The 19,643-nt window shown below is 48.9% G+C and overlaps 7 protein-coding genes across 7 annotated transcripts; 2 read left to right on the forward strand and 5 right to left on the reverse strand.

Annotated features, from left to right (window-relative positions):
- Window positions 1–922: 922 nt before the first annotated feature.
- EV420DRAFT_1569199 (uncharacterized protein) lies at window positions 923–1,875 on the reverse strand (the record flags this gene model as incomplete). The annotated part of the gene is given in 5 exon segments (XM_060474211.1): window positions 923–948; window positions 960–1,127; window positions 1,186–1,233; window positions 1,289–1,442; window positions 1,495–1,875. Coding segments are annotated over 4 exon segments (563 nt in total), but the record flags the coding sequence as incomplete, so codon positions are not given.
- Window positions 1,876–5,617: 3,742 nt separating this feature from the next.
- On the reverse strand, window positions 5,618–6,927 carry EV420DRAFT_883817 (uncharacterized protein). Its single transcript, XM_060483860.1, has 3 exons — window positions 6,736–6,927; window positions 6,147–6,680; window positions 5,618–6,091 (listed from the first exon to the last, which is right to left on the reverse strand). Exons 2-3 carry the CDS (start codon window positions 6,676–6,678, stop codon window positions 5,655–5,657), a joined length of 969 nt encoding a protein of 322 aa, XP_060325996.1. The 5' UTR covers window positions 6,679–6,680; window positions 6,736–6,927; the 3' UTR covers window positions 5,618–5,654.
- A 595-nt stretch (window positions 6,928–7,522) lies between these two features.
- EV420DRAFT_883821 (uncharacterized protein) lies at window positions 7,523–9,055 on the reverse strand. Its single transcript, XM_060483861.1, has 5 exons — window positions 9,009–9,055; window positions 8,541–8,958; window positions 7,852–8,488; window positions 7,712–7,798; window positions 7,523–7,651 (listed from the first exon to the last, which is right to left on the reverse strand). Exons 2-5 carry the CDS (start codon window positions 8,897–8,899, stop codon window positions 7,532–7,534), a joined length of 1,203 nt encoding a protein of 400 aa, XP_060325997.1. The 5' UTR covers window positions 8,900–8,958; window positions 9,009–9,055; the 3' UTR covers window positions 7,523–7,531.
- Window positions 9,056–11,760: 2,705 nt separating this feature from the next.
- EV420DRAFT_1483875 (uncharacterized protein) lies at window positions 11,761–12,747 on the forward strand (the record flags this gene model as incomplete). The annotated part of the gene is made up of 7 exons (XM_060470024.1): window positions 11,761–11,996; window positions 12,051–12,103; window positions 12,158–12,217; window positions 12,272–12,349; window positions 12,410–12,460; window positions 12,508–12,540; window positions 12,596–12,747. 7 exons carry the CDS (start codon window positions 11,761–11,763, stop codon window positions 12,745–12,747), a joined length of 663 nt encoding a protein of 220 aa, XP_060325998.1.
- A 205-nt stretch (window positions 12,748–12,952) lies between these two features.
- On the forward strand, window positions 12,953–15,182 carry EV420DRAFT_883966 (Alpha/Beta hydrolase protein). Its single transcript, XM_060483862.1, has 8 exons — window positions 12,953–13,438; window positions 13,497–13,654; window positions 13,710–13,752; window positions 13,803–13,831; window positions 13,889–13,962; window positions 14,014–14,267; window positions 14,326–14,497; window positions 14,550–15,182. The coding sequence occupies exons 1-8, from the start codon at window positions 13,114–13,116 to the stop codon at window positions 14,713–14,715; spliced, it is 1,221 nt and encodes a 406-aa protein (XP_060325999.1). The 5' UTR covers window positions 12,953–13,113; the 3' UTR covers window positions 14,716–15,182.
- A 1,151-nt stretch (window positions 15,183–16,333) lies between these two features.
- On the reverse strand, window positions 16,334–17,807 carry EV420DRAFT_883999 (Lactonase, 7-bladed beta-propeller-domain-containing protein). Its single transcript, XM_060483863.1, has 3 exons — window positions 17,439–17,807; window positions 17,097–17,385; window positions 16,334–17,044 (listed from the first exon to the last, which is right to left on the reverse strand). The coding sequence occupies exons 1-3, from the start codon at window positions 17,742–17,744 to the stop codon at window positions 16,587–16,589; spliced, it is 1,053 nt and encodes a 350-aa protein (XP_060326000.1). The 5' UTR covers window positions 17,745–17,807; the 3' UTR covers window positions 16,334–16,586.
- A 433-nt stretch (window positions 17,808–18,240) lies between these two features.
- Window positions 18,241–19,442, reverse strand: EV420DRAFT_1631068 (PrpF protein; the record flags this gene model as incomplete). The annotated part of the gene is made up of 3 exons (XM_060476139.1): window positions 18,241–18,644; window positions 18,667–19,107; window positions 19,142–19,442. 3 exons carry the CDS (start codon window positions 19,440–19,442, stop codon window positions 18,241–18,243), a joined length of 1,146 nt encoding a protein of 381 aa, XP_060326001.1.
- Between the last annotated feature and the right edge of the window lie 201 nt (window positions 19,443–19,643).

Genomic DNA, 19,643 nt, shown 5'->3' on the forward strand with positions numbered 1-19,643 from the left:
AACTGAATCACGTCCAATCTCCTCATCACCATCAACTACGAATGAAGATGCTGATTATATGCGGTTGCCTTGGTGCCTTTCCGGATCGACAGGGCCGTTTCGATGAGCTGGACGCCGTCGGCAGCATCTAGGCCATGTAATCACTGCAAATGAACTAAGAGGTGACGGTATTCTGCGGGAATGGTAGCGCAGCAGGAAACAGCAATATGCCGGGCGATGGTCATGATGGTAAAAGGGAAAGTGTGTTCGGACTTTGCCGGGAGCGCCAGCCCCACGTTATCACTTGCGTGCATGCATACACTAAAAAATGGTTGGCAAGTTTACCAGCACTTGTGGCCCAAAATCCTCAAAGGTCAAAAATCTATGGCAGTTGGAGAGTATGCTCGTCCAAGGGCATCCATGAAGGACCTCTGCATGTCCCCAGGCATCGATGGATCGACCAGTACCCGTGGAAATCTACCCAGGCCTCCAGACTTTTGACTGGGACTGAAGGTTGAATGAAAAATTACCTTGCGCAGTAGGATATCCTCAGTCCATTCAAAGATTTGGGTTGATGGCCCTATATGCGGTAGGGTAGTGCACATGGTATGACGCGACCCAGAAACACTAATAATTACTGGTACGCAAAGCCCTTTGTGCCCACAGATGGGGAATGTCTTGGCGACCATTGATCTTCATGAAGCATCGGAGATCGCAGTCATTTGAATCAAGATGGTTGGATCTACATCAGAACCGGCGCTTTGAAGAGGTGTCGAGTTAGATCGTCATAAAATGCGGTACAGGACACGTGTAGTATCATTTCGGGATCAATGGCCGAGAAGATTTTCATGTTTTGCTCATAGTTGCAGCTAGAGGTAAAAGAATAGCCAAGTCAAAATCCATTTCGGAGGCCTCAAAGAGTACATACGGGAAAAGTCCTACAAAAAAATCCAATGATCGTACATGTCCGAAACGAACGAAGTCATAAACATCCACTACCTAGTAATAGACGTTCCAGTACGAAGAACTATAGTACACCCAATCGTCGACCCAGTCATCCTCACAGTCGTCTTCCCAGGTCGTGATATCAACGATCTCCTCGAAGAGAGCGCAGATGAACTGTTCCGCAGCTTCCTCGAGGGTATAGACTAGAAGAAATGTCCTCTGTCAGTGAACGGTCGAGGAGGACAAGTTTCAATTACATACCCTGGCAAGAGTTGCACTTGTCATGGGCCAAGCAAAGGTCCTTGCAGTCTGCGTAGGTCATGAATAAAGAAAAGACCTAGTTCATGAAAAAAGACGCGCTTACCAATCTCATAGGTTACCTTGTCGACGTACCCACAGGAGAATGGGTCGCGCTTGCCAGGCTTCCATCCCTTCCAGTCATACCTGTCGACGAACACAGGCTCCCAGGTACACTTGTTGTAAGGCCATTGGGAGGGGCACTTGAATCCGCACACAGGCTATTCGAAGCTAATCAGAATCGGGAGAAGGGAAGCAAGAGAGCAAACATACGTCGCCTAAGCAAGGACAGTACTCCGGAACGTCTTTTGGACAGTGCTTGTCCGTTCCTGGCCAGGTCCAAGACGGCTTCCAGGGAGCGTAGGAACCGTAGTAGTCCCTCCCTTGGATGGTGGCATTCCCCGCTTCTGGCTGGCGGGCGTTGAAAGTGGCAGAGAGGCCGGGGACGATGAGAGTAGCAAGAGGGACGAGCGTGGCGAGTGAGAAACGCATGATGGTGAACGTGTTAAACGAGAATGAGTGGACAGAAGTGGGTAGACGAGGGTGGAGTGTTTGTCTGGAGAATGGAGGCCTCTTTTTGCAGCCTCTTTATACATGTTCGTATGGCCCTGCGACGATACACAGGTAGAGGGCGAAGCATTCAGAGTAAGACAAACTCGACATGAGGTCGGGGAGGTGCGCGGCAATGAAAAAGCAGGGTAACATTCATTTCAAGGGCCAAGCCTCAAAAGAACCTTGCTTTGAGTGGTGGATGGAGAGCGCGAGTGTAACCTGTGTTCTGACGCGAGAAACGATACACCGCTTATTGTCGAGCCAAGGACAACCCATTCAGTCTGTTTGGCTCGGCGGTGGTCATTCGGTGCATTTGCCGATCGATGTCCAAGGCGACCTTTCCCGAAAAGAGAAAGATTGGCGACTTCCAAGCCAAGTCCAGCCACAACGAAACAGACCCTCTGCTCGTCTCGTGTCTTTGATTAAGGCAATAACCGCTGGCGTTTCGTACTGCATGTGCGGGTGCCAAGGACCGCCGATTCAAAAGGGACAATCAAAATGATCACGTTGGCTGGGCGGCGTCGCAGTTCCAAGACTTAGGGTTATATGGGTATATCCTTCCTGATCAGTTTTCTTGCGATTGAGTAACGATTAAGACTATTCCTTACAGCGTAGTTCGCTACGTGACCTGAACGGTCCTATACTTAAGCTAAGGTCAAGACGTCGCACTAGAGCAGTATCACGAGTAAATTAAAATCACCTATATCAACAGAAGGGTCGCATACCGGAGAAGTGTACGCATCTGCTTAATCTGCTCCTCCTTCCAGACAGGACAGATGCAACGATACGAGTCCTCCTCTAGAGGATGGCTGATCTCAGAGGTAAAGGCTGCGAAAGGCTGGCACGCAACTGTCTTGACCATACAATCTAAGTATGAATCGATGACGGCCCAGTTCAGTCGCATCCTTCGTGTCAGTCAAAGAGGTATTCTCAGGCGTGTCTACGCGACACCTTGATCGTGAAGATGGCGGAGAAACCTGCAGCAAATCCTTTCCACATATGTAGCTCGAGACGCCTCCGCTCCGGTCGACATTTTCCCAGCAATGTCGCAACAGGGACCATGGATGTCAAAGTTGAGCACAAGGGGACATCGCGCATTAAAGAAACGTATATAAGCGCATACAATCAAATGCAGGGGAAAGAGAGCCTAGAGAGCATTAGAAAGGTAGGACAACAAGGGTCCCAGAACGCACCTTTCCCTCGTCGGATTCTCTACCGGTTCCTCTCTTGGGAATCACGAAATGGTACCGAGAGTCACGAATCAACGAGCTCAGAGAGCACGGATTCATATCAATTTTGTGAGCATAGTATGACCGGTACGTAGTAGCTATCGTCCATCGTTCGAAGTGTACGTCCCCGCAGAATTCGCGGTATCTGGAACACGATTCGGAGTCGCCGATGAGAGCATACAGAAGAGTATCGTCAGTTATGTCCTTTTCAATCCAGAGGTTGAAATGCGATTCCGTCGTTCCAGATAATGAAAAATGGTCGATAAAGTAAAGGCCTGTAGTATTTCTTGCTCAATGCAAAAAGCAACAAAAAAGGATCGAAAGACGTACAGATATTTCCCTATCACCTTTCTTCAGGATAGAGCTCGTGGTGGCTGGAAAGAAAAGCTTATTAGAGAAGAGAGAGGGCAGTAGCCTTTGGGAGGAATATAGAAGTCGAAGGCTCGAAGTCGGGGTCGGAGGTAACAGAGGTTGTGACGTGACGGTAGCGCTTCCTGTCCTTCCCGTCCGGATCCGTTTCAGCCCTGAGTCCGTTTCTTTCCTCTTGTCCTTCCGCCACCAATGCGGTCCTCATCACTGGCAACAGGATCCTTTGTCGCCTCGTCATCACTACCACGGAGGTCGTCGCTCGCTCGCTGATGAGGAATGTTCAACGTTGAGGAACCTAGAGCTTGCAGCACCATCAAATTTATGTTGTGGAACATACCGTTGGTCTTCTTCGGGTTTGCGATGTCTTCGAGGTGAGTTTTGGAATGTCGCTCTCATTCTGAAAAAATAAAAAATAAAATAGAACTGTAGATACATCACCGACGTCCCTACAGCTCTTCCCTCGGTCGACTATAATGCTTGCGCATGGGGCATTAACATGAACACCGACCCTCTGCCTAACCAACTGGGGACTCTGGCGGCGATCTCGGGACTAGGAACGTGGAGCAATGGCATTGGGAGCTCGTGCGGATGGTACGAATGGCTCGCCATCGCCGTCGTCGACCCCGATGGGCAGCCCAGTAGCACATCTACGAATTTGTTATTGGAGTGTTCATCGCGAATAGCGTCGCGATGGTGGGTCTTGTCGGTCTTTTCCACGAGGGATTTGAACCAGTTCTCAAACCCGGCAGGGTCTTTGGGAGGAACCTTGCATGGAGTTTGCTGTAGCGCCGGCAGCTGTCAGTGATGGTCTGTCTTGTCGACCCTCTTCCGTTCCAGAAGAGAGGTCATCCAGGCTTCAAGCTCGGGAGGGTTACTGTGGCGAAGGAGTTGCTGGTTCCGAGTCTCCAGTTCTTGGCGCGTATATCCGACGGTATCTGTGTGCAGGATCTGGCGTAGAGGTTCGTATTGCCACCGATGGTTTGTGTTGGCGGCCTCCTTCCTCGACAAGAGAGATGTCATCCAAGCTTCGAACTCGGCAGGGTTACTGTAGCGTGGGGTGTGCTCGTGCTCGTAACGCTGATTCTCCGGCTGCTGGTACGCGCTATCGGTCCTGTTCCGCTCCAGGAGAGAGACGATCCTCGTGATGAAGCATTGGACGCGTCTTGTGTGGTCCCGGTAATACGACTCGGATACGCGATGGGCCATGGCTCGCCGACAATGTTATGAAAAAGACGCGTTGAGTGGCTCAAGAGTCATAGCGGTATAGTTCGCCTGTTCCCCGTGAGTTTCGCCTTTCTTGACAGTTAATTGATATGCTCACTGAAGTTCTTCCTATGTAGTGAAGCTCCATATGTGACTCGATATCCAGTCAAGCTTGAAGGCAAGAAGTCAAGTTATGTAGCCACTGGATGACAAATTACGAGCTTAAACGCCTCCCTATTTGTTTGTTTTTGACTAACTGGGAAACAAGGGTACGCTCTCTTCTCCATCCGTGTCTAGACTGAGCCTACATTTTTACTGGAACTGAAAGAGCTTTTCCTTCGCTATGACAGGATAACGACTCGACTCATAATAAACGAGGACGTGGAATATTGGCATAGAGGTAGGCGACCTTATTCTTTGTGGTCTTGTCCGTCGCTTACGAAAAGGAACCTTAGTTCACTCCCTCCCTACGAAGATGAGATAGCATTAAGTGGCGGCTTTCGACCCACTCTTTCTGTCCCTCCTTCCTTCAACGGTCCTGTGCTAGAAATGAGTGGACTGTTTAGTATTAGGGTATTTGCTCGATGTAGATCACCATTTGCTAGGCAGAGAAGCAACAAGAATTGACCCTCATCCGAGCGATAGGTAGAAATTTTAGCTGGACAAATTGATGGTACGAGTGTAAGCAATAGCAGATGTGGATGAAAATCCGGAAGTACATGGATAATCCGAAGAAGATGGTTAGAACCACCAGTGTCACCTGAGCCCCTTTATTTATTCATTTCTCCTTGCCGTAGATAGAGATTTCACACAACGAAACAGCAGCGAGCCAAAAAAAGATACATAGAATTTCACCCTAGAGTTACACAGTCCATAGAGCCGAACAGTAGTATTAGAGCATTATAACGAGTATATAGACGTACATAGCTGTAGAGTACTATACCCCCGCGTCTTCGCCCATTACGAGGCGTGTTGCGGGTCACCAATCCAGACCATCATCATCAACATGGATAATCCATTTGATTTACCTGAAAATGAATCGCAGATCAGCGGCGGTGAGTATCAAGGGAGAAGTGCAACTCACAATTGCATTTGGTAAGTCTCGCTCATATAATTTGACAACTCCGTTGGGAAACAAACAGATGTTGGCGAACTTGATCCAAGGGTAGAATGATTATCGAAGACCTCACGAGGACTGGGTACGGCCTTCTCGACTGAGCTTCTGTCGGAATGAGGGGGGGTAGAGAAGCCCCAGGCAGCGTCGTCGAAGGAGTGGAAGTCATACACATGACTCTCACACTTGCTATACTCCATCATTTCCGTCGAGTCGTCGGTACCGAAGCCATCGGTTGGCAGATTATCGAAAGAGAATCCTCCAAAGTGCGGATCGGAGAGTAGCTGGGGATCGCTTGCTGGATATCCAGCGGGGTAGCTGAATTTGTATATTGCCGAATACAATGTTCCTGAAGGGTGGGGAGTTTCCACTATGTCCTGGCAGATAGTGTACTTCGTGGGATCTGTTCGTGAACGCGTTAGAAGGGACTGAAGCGAACAAAAGGAATGTGAGCCTACCGGGGCTCTCGGATATTGTCTTCCAGTAGCCTGGTACTAGCGGAGTGGTATAGAACAGAGCACCATCGGTACCGGGTGCGGCTTCTGCAGGCGGCGTATCGCGTAATGTAAGGGTCATCATCTCCGAAAAGACAACGACCCCGTCTGCTAGAACAGTAAAGTTCGAGTTCGCTGCGATCGGAGAACGAGAGAGGAAGGCGAGTATAGGGTCGATGGCGCGGATGGGTCTGGGTTCATCGGGGATCCCTCTAGCATTGTCCGTGATGGCGGAAGCGGATGTAGTGGCGGAGCCATGCTTGTGAGTGGCATCGTCGGGAAGGATGTCGATGTAATAAGTGTGTCGACTGCTCAGCTTCTCGTGGGACGGGGACCCAGAAGAAGCTACTTCATCTGTAGGTGTAGACGGCACACTCGCACCTCCACTCGACGAAGCCGAGTAGCAATTAAGCGAGGAGAGACTGTGATGTGAGCCATACTGAGAGCGAATCAGTGAGGAAGAGACTGGTCGACGACGCGGAGACAGGAGATCCATGACTTGAGAAGCAGGATGATCAGCTGGAGATTTGCATGGAGTGACCGGTACACGTACGACGCTTCCCTGTGCAAGTCTCTCTGAGTTGTTGAAGGCGACTCCCAACTTGCTTTGCCGTTCCTCCGTCTCCCGGTCTTCCGGAAGATGTATTCAGATATGAAGCGGTTGCGCATAGGGAAACGACCTAGGAGTCGCGTCTCCCTCGAATCATCTGGTTGATATTGCTCCAGGCCTAAGCGAACGCAACAGCCTTAGTGCAACTACAACCGGCAGAGTTAGAGTAGCTGAATACCTTCGATTAAAGCGGCCTCGAGCTCTGCAGGCCAAACCATCTCTCCCCCTCGCAATGTCTTCCAGCTTTTCCGTCCGTTATAGATGGTTTGGAAGACCTCCTGGGCACCAGTGGTATTGCCGGGTTTGACGTCGTTCATAATAGCTCGAGCGTATCGGGTCTGGGAGACCTCCTTGGCGCTGGTAGGAACCCCATATAATCGGAGAGACTTAGACTCGGACATTGGTATGGTGGGAGAGGTGTAGAGAGCTCTCTCTCCATCTGTCCTATCTGGCAGTTTTCCGTGTTTATTTGCAATCCGCTGCGTGTGCCCAAGCGTTGCGCAACCTATTTAAATGTCAGAGCCATAGAATGGTGAGAAATTTTCTTACCAGCTGAGATTGAAATGTCGCACATTTTAATAAGGCGATTCAGGAATTCCTCATTAAGTGGAGCAAACAAAGTAGTATCCTTGGAGAGATTTCACGTCATTACTATCATCTTCTCAGGTTGCGAGAAATACCCGGACATACTGATTCTATGCCAGAATACTCTTTGTTCCTGAAATTCATCCATTGTTCATCATGGGTAATAGCAACATGAGCAGTTGGGCACTGAGAAGTCAATGATATCAGTCAAATAGGAACGAGAACTGAACCGTTCACATTCTGGAGTATATACTCGTTTATCTTCGCCGTTGGGCTGAAGACCTGCGAATTTCAGAAAAAGATCATAACTCTTTGCGATTACAAAGACCTGTACCTGTTCACGCTTTGGAAATGTTTCTGTGTATGTTTCAACTTGGTCAATGTCGCCATAAGATGTGCCAGTATAATCCTCGCTATTGTTCTGTCAGGAAGAATAACTGTCAACATAGAAAACAAAGAATAACATAACACTACCTCAGCTCTCTCCCTGTGTATATTACTAGCGTCTCTTGCCGACGCATCATGGATAACGCTCCCAAAAGTGCTCGCTCCGCCATATGGGATCGATGATATAATTGGAGGACCTTTCATGTTGCTACTATCGCACTTGAAAATTTCTACAGCTGCCTTCATATTGAGTATTCGCCTCAACGTCGTAGGTTTTTCTCGGACAGATATCGAGAAACCACGGAGAAAAACTGTCTGGTTAGCAGGATCTGATGGCATGGCACACTGGTGATTGCGCCTATGAACTCCTGCCCGAACCTCCCACCTATGAGAGATCCCTCCTCCAACCTCGCCCACTCCAGCCATTAAAAATCGCAAGGATACAGAGCGATTATCAGAAGGGCAATGAAAACATGCCGTTCCCCATGAATGGCATTTATCGCATCCCGTGACGAGGTATAGAGAACCATTCCGAATCTCCATGCCCAGCTCGCCATTAAAATACCGATACCAATGGTGTGCGTTCTCAGCGGCATACCTGCGAAGGAGACCAGGGTATGTGGCATCATAGCGCTCACCGCCATCTGGGAGGACTAGGATAGCGGCCCGAGTAGAAGTGCAAGAAAATTCGAAACCAAAACCTCCGCCGACGCCAGAGACAATGCTTTCGGTAGTACAATTAATAAACAGGTCATATATGCACAGAGAATACTCACGATCCTTGAGTAGATGCTTGTAGTTCAATGGTAGTCTGTTGTACATGAGAAGTGGTTAACGCCGAAGGCCTTGGATGCGCTTCTTGCCATGCTCGAACAGATGGACTAGGAACCACTAGAGGCTGGAAGTTAGGGGGTACACGGTCCACATTGATACCATCGTCGGCTGGCGTGCAAACATTGAAGAGGTAGGCGAATCCTCCATCATCAGTAACATAACCAAGATCGCCCACTCGGGTCCCTGTGGATCGATAAGCTGTAGGAAGGTTGGAATCCAAATCAGGGAACCATAAAGGGAAACCGTGACCGAGGCCAAGCATGAGAGGGATGTATATAGCTTGTGCTCGCTGTTCCGCCATGAGAACGATGAGAGAAGGGACTCGGAGACAGGAAAGAAACGTTCAAGGGGACTAGGCAACTGTAGGCTGTTTAGACTTAAATAAGTTCTGAAGCTCGAGAAGTACCCACAATAAACCAAACATATGGTTCCTTGGCTGAGTTGTATCCGCAGTCCGAACATAGCCAACCACAGCTTCATTGATGCTGAACTCGTGGTGCAAGGAATTCGATACACATGTGTAAGAAGTGTGGTCATGGTCCATTGCTAGCAATGAGCAATTATCATAGCACCACTTGAAGTTTATATGCATAATGAATATTATGTCGCCATAATATCGGCAGATATGTCAGCGTTGAAAGAGGTTCAAAAGAGACCGGAACCTTATCACATCTGTCACTTCTCGGAATCACACGCAGCTGTAGAGAGTTCTTTTTAACAGGAAGAGCTGTAGGACACTGCATCACAAAAAAACACTATATACTGAAATTAACCTGGGTAGATAAGCAATATTGCCGTCTTCTCAGGTCCTATTAAGTTAGCAAAGATGAATCCATCGTTCGAAGAGTGTGTCCTCGCAGAGTTCGCGGCATCTGGAGCACGATTCGGGGTCGCCGATGAGAGCATACAGAAGAGTATCTCCAATTATGTCCTTTGCATTACAGGGGTTGGAATGAGAGTCAGTCCTGCCAGATAATGAAAAATGGCCGATAAAGTAGAGACCTGTAGTTCCTAGCTCAATGCAAAAAGTAACAAGAAAGGGTCGAAAGACGTACAGACATTTCCTTGTCACCATTCCTCAAGACCATGCTCATGGCAGCTGAAAATAAAAACTCATTAGAGAAGAGAGAGGACAGTAGCGTTTGAGAGGAATAGAAGTCGAGAGCTCGAAGTCGGAGTCGGAAGTAAACAGAGGTTGTGACGTGACAGTACGCGTTTCCCGTTTCTTTCCTTCCACCATTACGGTCCTCATCACTGGCAACAGGATCCTCTATCGCCTCGCCATCACTACCACGGCGGTCGTCGCTCGATCGCTGATGAGGACTTTTGACGTTGGGGAACCTAGAGCTTGCAGCACCATCAAATTCATATTGTGGAACATACCGTTGGTTTTTCAAGTTCTCGGGCTTGCGATGTCCCCGAAGTAAGTCTTAGAATGTTGTTCTCATTCTGAAGAAAATAAACAGAACTGTAGATACATCACCGACGTTCCTACCGTTCTTCCCTTGGTCGACTACGATGCCTGTGTGTGGGCCACCAACATGAATGCCGACCCTCTACTGAGCCAGCTAGGGACCCTGGTGGCGACCTTGGGACAGGGAGTGTGGAGCGACATTGGGAGCTTCTGCGGATGGTACGAATGGCCTGTCACCGCCGTCGTCGACCCCGATGGGCAGCCCAGTAATGCATCTATGAATTTGTTATTGGGCTGTTCATCGCGAATAACGTCGCGATGGTGGGTCTTGTCGATCTTTTCCACAAGGGATTACCAGTTCTCAAACCCGGTAGGGTCGTTGGGAGGAACCTTGCATGGAGTTTGCTGTAGTGCCGGCAGCTGCCAGTGACGGTCTGTGTTGTCGACCCTCTTCCGTTCTAGAAGAGAGGACATCCAGGCTTCAAGCTCGGGAGGGTTGCTGTGGCGAAGGGGTTGCTGGTTCCGAGTGTCCAGTTGTTGGCGCATATACCCAACGGTACCTGTGTACAGGATCTGGCGTAGGGGTTCGTATTGCCACTGATGGTCTGTATTGGTGACCCCCTTCCTCGACAAGAGAGATGTCATCCAAGCTTCGAACTCGGCAGGGTTACTGTAGCGTGGGGTGTGCTCGTGCTCGTAACGCTGATTCTCCGGCTGCTGGTACGCGCTATCGGTCCTGTTCCGCTCCAGGAGAGAGACGATCCTCGTGATGAAGCATTGGACGCGTCTTGTGTGGTCCCGGTAATACGACTCGGATACGCGATGGGCCATGGCTCGCCGACAATGTTATGAAAAAGACGCGTCGAGTGGCTCACGAGTCATAGCGGTATTCTCTGCCTGCTCCCAGTGAGTTTCGCCTTTCTTTTGACAGTTAATTGATATGCTCACTGAAGTTCCTCCTATGTAGTGAAGCTCCGTATGTGACTCGGTATCCAGTTAAGCTTGAAGGCAAGAAGTCAAGTTGTGTAGCCACTGGATGATAAATTACGAGCTTAAACGCCTCCCTCTTTGTTTGTTTTTGACTAACTGGGAAACAAGGGTACGGTTCTCTTCTATATTCACAGTTAAACTGAGCCTACTTTTTACTAAGACCGGAAGAGCATTTCCTTCGCCATGATCGGATAACGACTCGACTCGTTCTCCGCACGATTCGTAACTACAGACGATATCACATTCATACGGATCCGCAATCAGCTTCATCTTTCCGATTTTTCGACGATAAAAGACCATACAACCTGTCTCCTGGTTCACAATCGCATTTCTTGTCAAAAGTGACCGAGGGCCTTGACCTCCGGCCATTTTCTAGCAATCGCGCCCGGCAAAACCTCGGTGCCGATGCTACGGCCCATTGGATAATGGCTACATTCCTTGCGGTACCGGGAGGTTACTTCCGGGTCACCGCAATTCCGCAGGGAACGACAAGACGCGTCTTGATATTCTCCAAATGTCATTTCGATTACCAGTTCGTCTTTAAGGCTGACATCGATGCGCTCGGGCCGTTGGTCCGCGACAAACACTCGACCTTCGTCGTCAAGGGCGGAACCTGGACTCTTTAGATTCACCACCATCATGGTCACTAACCTCGAAGTCCGCCGAATACTTTCTCCGAGCCCGTCTCCACATATATAAGCAACAGTCCACCACGGTGATTCAGTGCCAAAATATCCTTCACAGATAACAAGTACACCATGCTCTCCTACCTCGCACTTGTTGCTTCTTTCTTCGCTCTGTCAAGTGCCCAGCAATTTGGTCCCTACTATTCTCTCGGAGCGACGAATTCGTACATCATCGAGGCTACGACCACTCTCACCCCAAGCAAAGTGCCTAGCCCTGCTGCTGACAGACTAGCACTGTGGCCTGGCATGGGGACCAATGGTGGAGGACTATACCAATCCATCGTACTCGCTGTGGCTGATCCGGAGAGGTGAGCAACGTGCTCTCTCCTTTGAAGCAAAGCAAAACTGACGATACCCGACAGTGAGTGTGGCGGATCGACGGGCCAGTGGTGTGCATTTGCTAGCGTGTACAATGGTATGCACTATCTTTGACTCGGAGGGTATATCTAAAAGGTGGATTGCATTAAAGGTGACCAAGTTAGTGGTGACTCCGTTCCCGTCGATGCGAATACTCCTGTAACAATCAACTGTGAGTAGCACTGACGCATAACAGTGTGGGGAAAACTGATCCTCTGTTGTGCAGATAAATATGATGAGAGCACCGAGTCGTACACGCAAAAGGTTACAGTCGACGGAGAACTCATCTCGACTATCACTACTTGTTCGTCGGTTTCCTCTGTTGTGTTTCTTCATCCTCATCTTGATATCCTTTTCTTTGTAGCTGATGGAAAGGCCATTGGATGGGTACGCTGGTTCCATCTTCCCAGGACAGGTACTGATCACCCTGATTACTTTAGGGAACTGCTGTCGAATGCTAAGAAGACGCCTGCAACGGCACTTCTACTACCCACAGTACGTGTTTATTTTTCTTCCGTCACGAGCTGCTTTCTGATGGGGACTTGTTTAGCGTACACGAACACAACTATCGTCCTCGCGGAAGCTGATTCCTCGTTTGGGAGCACTCTTGCGATAAATCTCGTTACCGCCTCCGAGTTGACCTCAGAGGACAACATTACTTGGACTGTGGAGTCGATATCTGTCCCTGAGTATAGCTGGTAGAAGAACGACGTCTGTAAAAATAATTTCGGACGAACTCCGTTCATTTTTTCAAATTGGTTGTGTTTGGCTGGGACTGCCGCCTTGGTTCCGCAAACCGTACTTCTCTAGAGTTCATTACGTCTAATAGCTTCAGCTCGGGCCATCTCACCAGAGCACGATGTGTTCACTTGACGGCGCTGAGCTTAGATTTCAGTCAGCTCTGTCTATGTTCAACATTAAAGTCTTAGTCACGAAGTCCGACACTACGGCAGGCTTTGCAACCTGAACTTTACAATTGTTTCTTCCGACGTGTCGTGGAGTAAACGACCCTGAGGCGTCATATAAAGCTGACATGCATACCTGACTTTGTTCTCACAGCGTTCCTCAATGGCATCACCAGAATCCCCTTTCAAAATATCCACCCCGGATGAAAAGCTACAGCTCCTTCAACAAAAGCTTGCGTTAGTTACGTTCCCAGATGAACTTGACGACTCCGGAACGAAATATGGTGCGCCGCTGAAAGACATCCAGCGTTTGGTGGCTCGGTGGAAAGACGGCTTCGACTGGCGGGCTCAAGAAGCCGCTCTCAACGCGGAGCTCCCACAGTTCACTCGTGACATCGAGGTGGAGGGTTTCGGGGTGTTGAACATTCACTATGTGCATAAGAAGAGCGAGGTTGAAGGGGCCATACCGCTGCTCTTCGTTCATGGGTGTGCGTGACAATTATACTAACTGGAGCGGCGCATGCGTTAACTTGTTTCTTCTTGTAGGGCCAGGAAGCTTCATCGAAGTACGAAAGATTCTCCCATTGCTGACGGCAGCATCGCCAGAACATCCGAGTTTCCATGTCGTCGCGCTGAGCTTGCCCGGGTATGGATTCTCAGAGGCTAGCAAAAAACAGAACTTTAGGCTTGCGCAGTACGCTGAGGTGAGCTTCATCATAAGCAGATCTGCTGTACTTTTGATGCTAAGGAGTGTTGTAGGTCGCTAACAAGCTCATGCTAGCTCTTGGTTATAACGAGTATGGTGCGCTATAAAGACTTCTTTGAAAACCTCTGCTAACCGTCTACTTCTAGTCACACAGGGAGGCGATTGGGGAGCTTTTGTGAGTATATTCTGCTGCGATTTCTCATTACACTAGCAATGACATATTTCTGAAAAGATCACGCGAACGATTGCTCACGTCTATGGCGATAAACATAGCAAGGCTTGGCATTCCAATATGCCTTGGCCATGGTAAGTATCGTCTTGTGTTATCTCTATTTCGACGAATCTGAATGACATCAGGTCTCGTCCACCGACCATTCGTCACCCCCTACTTTATCTTCGATACCTCCTTACCCCATACACAGCAGTAGAGAAAGCAGGCTTGGAACGCGCTCAGTGGTTCCTCGCGAAAGGAAGGGGTTACTCAGCGGAACAATCTACGCAGCCTCAAACACTGGGATATTCACTCGCCGATTCCCCAGTCGGTCTCCTTGCGTGGATATTTGAAAAGTTGGTGAACTGGACAGACGAGTACCCTTGGGATGATGACGAAGGTCAGTGATGCCGAAGTCGATCTTCATTTATCTGCATCTAATGTTGCATTCTTTGTAGTCCTGACGTGGGTCTCCATCTACTGGTTCTCTAGATCAGGTGCTACAGCGTCTATCCGTATATACTACGAAGCCTTCGAAGGCCCGACCGACATCGCGACAACAGGAGAAAAACCTGCTATTCCGCATGGGATATCATACTTCCCAAAGGAACTTCAAGGCGTTCCTCGTCTGTGAGTACTTCAAAGACTCTGTAATGATGTTTGTCCTGACTCGTGATCAAAGCTGGAACCGTGTCAATGGCAATATCGTTTTCGAATCTGAACATCCTGGTGGAGGACATTTCGCCGCTCACGAAAAGCCTCAGGAGTTAGTCGATGGTGTGAGGAAGATGTTTGCGAAGGGAGGGCCTGCCTTTGGGGTCATTCCCGGGAAGACGGGTTATAGGTGAGATAGGAAAGAGATGTTTTTTCGTATCTAGGTGTTGAGCATTGAATATTAACGTTGCAAGTCCTGAATATCGGCTTACTGGGGCAAAGCTATAGGTCGGGATCGGAGATCTTGGAATAAACGCTCTTTCATAATCGAAGTATTGTTTCTTGTAACCTTCTGGCAGAGTCTACCAGCATCACCGGGCTTATGGGTTGCTAAACGATCCTTTGCTGAGCGATGAATGTAGTATTTCGTGGCATGCTGATATTTCTTCCTGTCAGTGCACTGTCACGGTGAGAGTCAATTCACGTGTAATCCGTTACGCGACGCGTCGTCTCAGGAGTCAGAACGAACTACGCGTGTGAACAAAGAACGTTTATACTTGTATACGTTCATCGCCCTACGATTCATGGTGATTAGACGTAGTCACGATGGCCGTGTAGGACGAAATTCACAAAGAACCTTCACATATGAGGTACTGTCCCGAATAGTAAAATAACAAAGTCAATAGGACCCTGATTTCGAGAAAGAGCCAAACAACATGAGTGGCACTGCACCTCGGTCCGAATTCCAACCATAAAACTCCAGCGTAATCACTTCTCCTTCTCTCTCACTTTCACCCATCATTGACGTGCTCTCACTCATGGCTTTCGACACAATAACACCATTTCGCGTTGCAGTTGACCTGACGCATATGCTCATCAGCAACGAGACATTCACGGTTAGTGCTCCGTTCTCACGTTGCTATTTCGCTCAACCATGTTCTTTAGCCTCCCGTCCTTTCACGGACATCAGGGCGAACAGGAGGGTGTAGTCCTTTACCCACGCACCCACAACACCTCCGACTCAGATGATAGCCCCGAGACAAGCTTCTCTTCTACCTCCACAGCAGTGGCCACTCCGCCGAACGCCGACGAAGACATCGAGAACATCGCCCCTTTCCGTTTTACGTTTGTCGTACCACATCTCAAGGCTGACAAACACGAGGACACGAAGACATTCAAGGACAGTCGCGAGCATGATTATGCTGCGAACTCATCAGTCCTGAACATCGTTGTTCCGGAACCAAAAGAGCGTGAATTACGCGTGCCATTGGGTGTTCTCTATGAGAAGCCCACACGAAAGGGGGCATTGTATAAATTCCCTCAGAATGGCTCTCTATCCCCTCTTTCCTCGCTATCTGGGAGCATATTCAGTTCCCCACGACGACGAGCTATATTTTCTGCAGAAGAGAAGAGTCTCGTGCATTCATTGATTCGTTGCTGATAGAACTTGACAACCTCATCGATAATATCCCTATAATATTGTACACCTAGCTCCTCTCTCTCTTCCAGTGTCGAATCCTGACCTATAATAAATTACTTAGCAGTAGGCAAAGTATTACATACATATACGTACCAAGGAGTTGCTTTCTGAACACACAGATTATTCCAGATTTCAAACTAATGAAACTTACTTTTCTTGACGTCAATGACTGAACTGCACAAACATATAAAAAGCTTTGAAACTCTTGGAAGCGCGGGACCGACAATGAAAAGGACTAGCATCGGGCTTGAGCACCAAATATGGAAGTTAGTAGCGCCAGCTGCAAGCCTCAGAATCTCTGAGTATAATTCGGTGTTCGCAGATTGAAAACGGGTGCATATTCTCTGATTTAAGCTACATCTGGGTGATATCGTTACGAGATTCTTTCCGACCAGTAAACCATAAATATTCTATTGATGCTGATTTGAAACGGCAGGTTATCCACATTTACAGCGAAGCACCTCGAGTATCTATAGAGACAAGCCGCAGAGGGCGCGAACAGCCTAATATAACTCGTCTCTAGGCAATGCTGATGGCTGTGCACACTTGATATTCTTATCACTTCATCTCAGAAAGTTATGGACGTTATAACCACAAAAACCCGGTAGGAGATTCAGCTTCATTATTAGCCGCAATCTCCACCAACCCTTTTCCATCGTTAACCCTTTCAAAAATCTTGATCCCTCCTCCTAGTGCGCCTCCAGCAACTAACCACTTGTCGTCCGGCCCACCAAAAGCCATGCCTCGGAGATGTTTGAGTCCCGAACGCACTTCAGCAATGAACTTCGCCTCTGTGGAAAAAATGGAGATGATGTCCCCGCCGGGGGAAGGGTCGTTACGGTTCGAGACGTATATATAGGGTGTTGGGAAGGTTGCGTTCGGATGAGGAATGAGAATCTCAGCGGCGAGCATATCACTGGGGAAGGATGGTGGTTGTGACATGGTTTCTACAGTGCGAACGAAGGAAGGCTCTGCCGGTTGAGGCGGGAGGCGATGAGAGACTACGGTGCTGGTAAGCTCGAGAAGGGTGTAGAGAGTACCGTCTGGGTCATCGCGTTAGCGAGAAATATGCTGTAAGATGAAGATAGAACATACTGTAAAATGCAACATGGCGAGGTCCTCCACCAGGCTGGTAGGCAATGTGGCTCTGAGGAGTCCAGGTTCCTGCGGGATCCCTCTTGAATCTATAGACGCGGTCGCCGCCAAGGTCAGGGACGAGAACTTCTTCGTGCTCTTCATTTAGATACACCTGGTGAGGGTGCGACGATAGTTGCCTGTCTTTATTAGGCCCAGAGCCTGTGAGCGTTATTGTTGTTGGCGTCTCCTTAAGAATATATGGCGGCTCTGGGGCAATCGGGAGAAAGGAGACGTGTCCAGAGGAGTACTATTCGAAGTAGATGAGCTGATTTTATAGAAAACACGTTGAAAGACACGTACATTCGCGATCAACAGCTGGTCTTTGGTTGCAAGAAGAGAACAGGGATCGTCTCCTCCGCTGGATGCTTCAGCTACGATAATACCCCTGGCATTATTGTCGTATTTGAGCACGATGATCTTGCCATTTTCCTGCTCTACAGAAGCGAACACCAGCGAGCTATCGCCTGGATAATGGGTGATCCATGACGGATGGAAGCCAGCTTCAATGGAGGAAGTGCGAGTCAATGAGCGTGTGGATGGGTCGAATGAAAGGGAGTAGATATCGTTGCTGTACGATGCTACAAGGATACGGTAACTATGGGCCATGATGTGCGCAGTCGAGGGTTGCAGGCGAGTGTCGCTGCAAGTTATACTGTTATAGGCAGATAACGAATCTTCCGATCTGAGTTCAAATCCCCGATATTTTACCGGCCCGAGATTAATTAGGGCAATATATAATGATGTCTAGTATCATTTATCCCTGGGATTTGTGTGGGCATGTATGTCAAGGTATTAGAAATGCCATTCAAGCTGGTATCTATAATAAGACGAAGATCTGCTATTGAGAAATGGAATTCCGATGTTTCTCCATCTCCACGTGAACTGTACCTCATCTTGAACTCCAAGTTGGACTACGAAGCCTCCTGCATGCAAGACATCTCCCGTTCGTTCCACGTCTCTGTCCGAGTATTCTCCCTCATCATGGCAAGATAACGGCTCGGGGGAAAGGCAGTCCATTACCGCGCTATCCATCAAACTACAGACACTCAGCTACAGTAGCTGCGGAAGTAAGAAATTAATTTATGACTTACGTGTGAGTGAATTACCACCAAACAACGCCCTTCATGAGTCTCCTGCCTGTTCTCACCACTTTGGGGCTTTTTACGTGACCATCAGGCAAGATTTCTGCCCCTACATCAACAGTTCCGCTGGGATGCCGTATCCGTACTAATTTACCGTCTCCTTGACGGATCTTTCGCGCTTCGGAAACAATGTCCCAAGCAATGGTGCCGGGAATATTGGCCGCAACACCAAGGCAAAGTCCGACTGTCATTGGAACGGCCTTGTGGAGAACACCCATTGATAAGGCATGGACGACGACATCAACCGACTGGGCGTGATCGTCATCGGTGCTTGGAGCGCTGAGTATGGCAATTTTTGGCTGAGCCTGAGCGTGTGGATCAAGCCCCATTTTCACGGCACCGCTCTGGCGAATGGACTCGAGGACTTGAGGAACATCCGTTGGGACGTTCTCTCAGATAGTCGGATAATGGGAGAAATGACGCGAGTTCGTCTGAGCGAACAAATACTGTGGGATTTGTAGCATCAACTAATGATGCGGAGACGTTGGGAGCAGTCAAAGAGTTGATAGGATCACCGGTAGGAAGTAGTTTCCCAGTCCTGGCTCCTCCGGGATTTACGAAGTCCATGATTATTTGGGAAGCGTTGCCTGGAACTCCGGCGATAGAAGTCTCCGGGAGATCAAGAACAGGAACCAATGCGTCGTTCACGGGGAAAGTGGTGTCGATGATTTTTTGGGTGTTGGTATTGAGGGAACGGATAGTTATACGAGAGCCGTCTAGAGTGGTGGCAGGATCGCGACATATTCCTTCGTCCAAGGCATATGCACCAATCATACTGGAAAGGTTACCACAGTTTCCGGAGTAGTCTATACTGGTATCACGGATTCCTACTTGAACGAAGGTATACTTCTACTTGGACACCCTGGGATCTCTGGCTGGGGGATGGGGTGCCGACAACGCATATTTTTGAGAGACTAGACACCCCTCCACCCATACCGTTGAGCTGCCGCCCGTGAACTGGATCTGGGGAACCCATTATTCCAAGAAATATGCGATCCCAGGCAGAACGGTCGGCAGGAAGATGGTCACGGTTGATAAATATGCCTTTGGAAGTACCTCCTCGCAAGAAGGTTGCGGGGAGGGGGTTCGGGGTTTCGGTCGTTCTGCCGGTTGAGCTGAAAGGCCTAGTAGAGGAACGCAACCCTCGAACTGCTGAGAACATGGCGGTCGCGCGACTCTTGGATAGCCCAAACATCGAGTACTGCAACAAAATTGTCAAAATAAAACTAATGTGAATAACGCTGAAAGCTTTATCTCATGATATACCTTTGTAGCCTCGTGCTTGGTGGTGACCGCTGACGGTGATGGTAGTAGACAGGAAGTTAGCGGATCATCGGGAAGAATCTCCGATGTTTGGCATCTT

This window comes from Desarmillaria tabescens, assembly GCF_030435595.1.
Source record: "Desarmillaria tabescens strain CCBAS 213 chromosome Unknown EV420scaffold_45, whole genome shotgun sequence".
Classification (NCBI taxonomy): domain Eukaryota; kingdom Fungi; phylum Basidiomycota; class Agaricomycetes; order Agaricales; family Physalacriaceae; genus Desarmillaria; species Desarmillaria tabescens.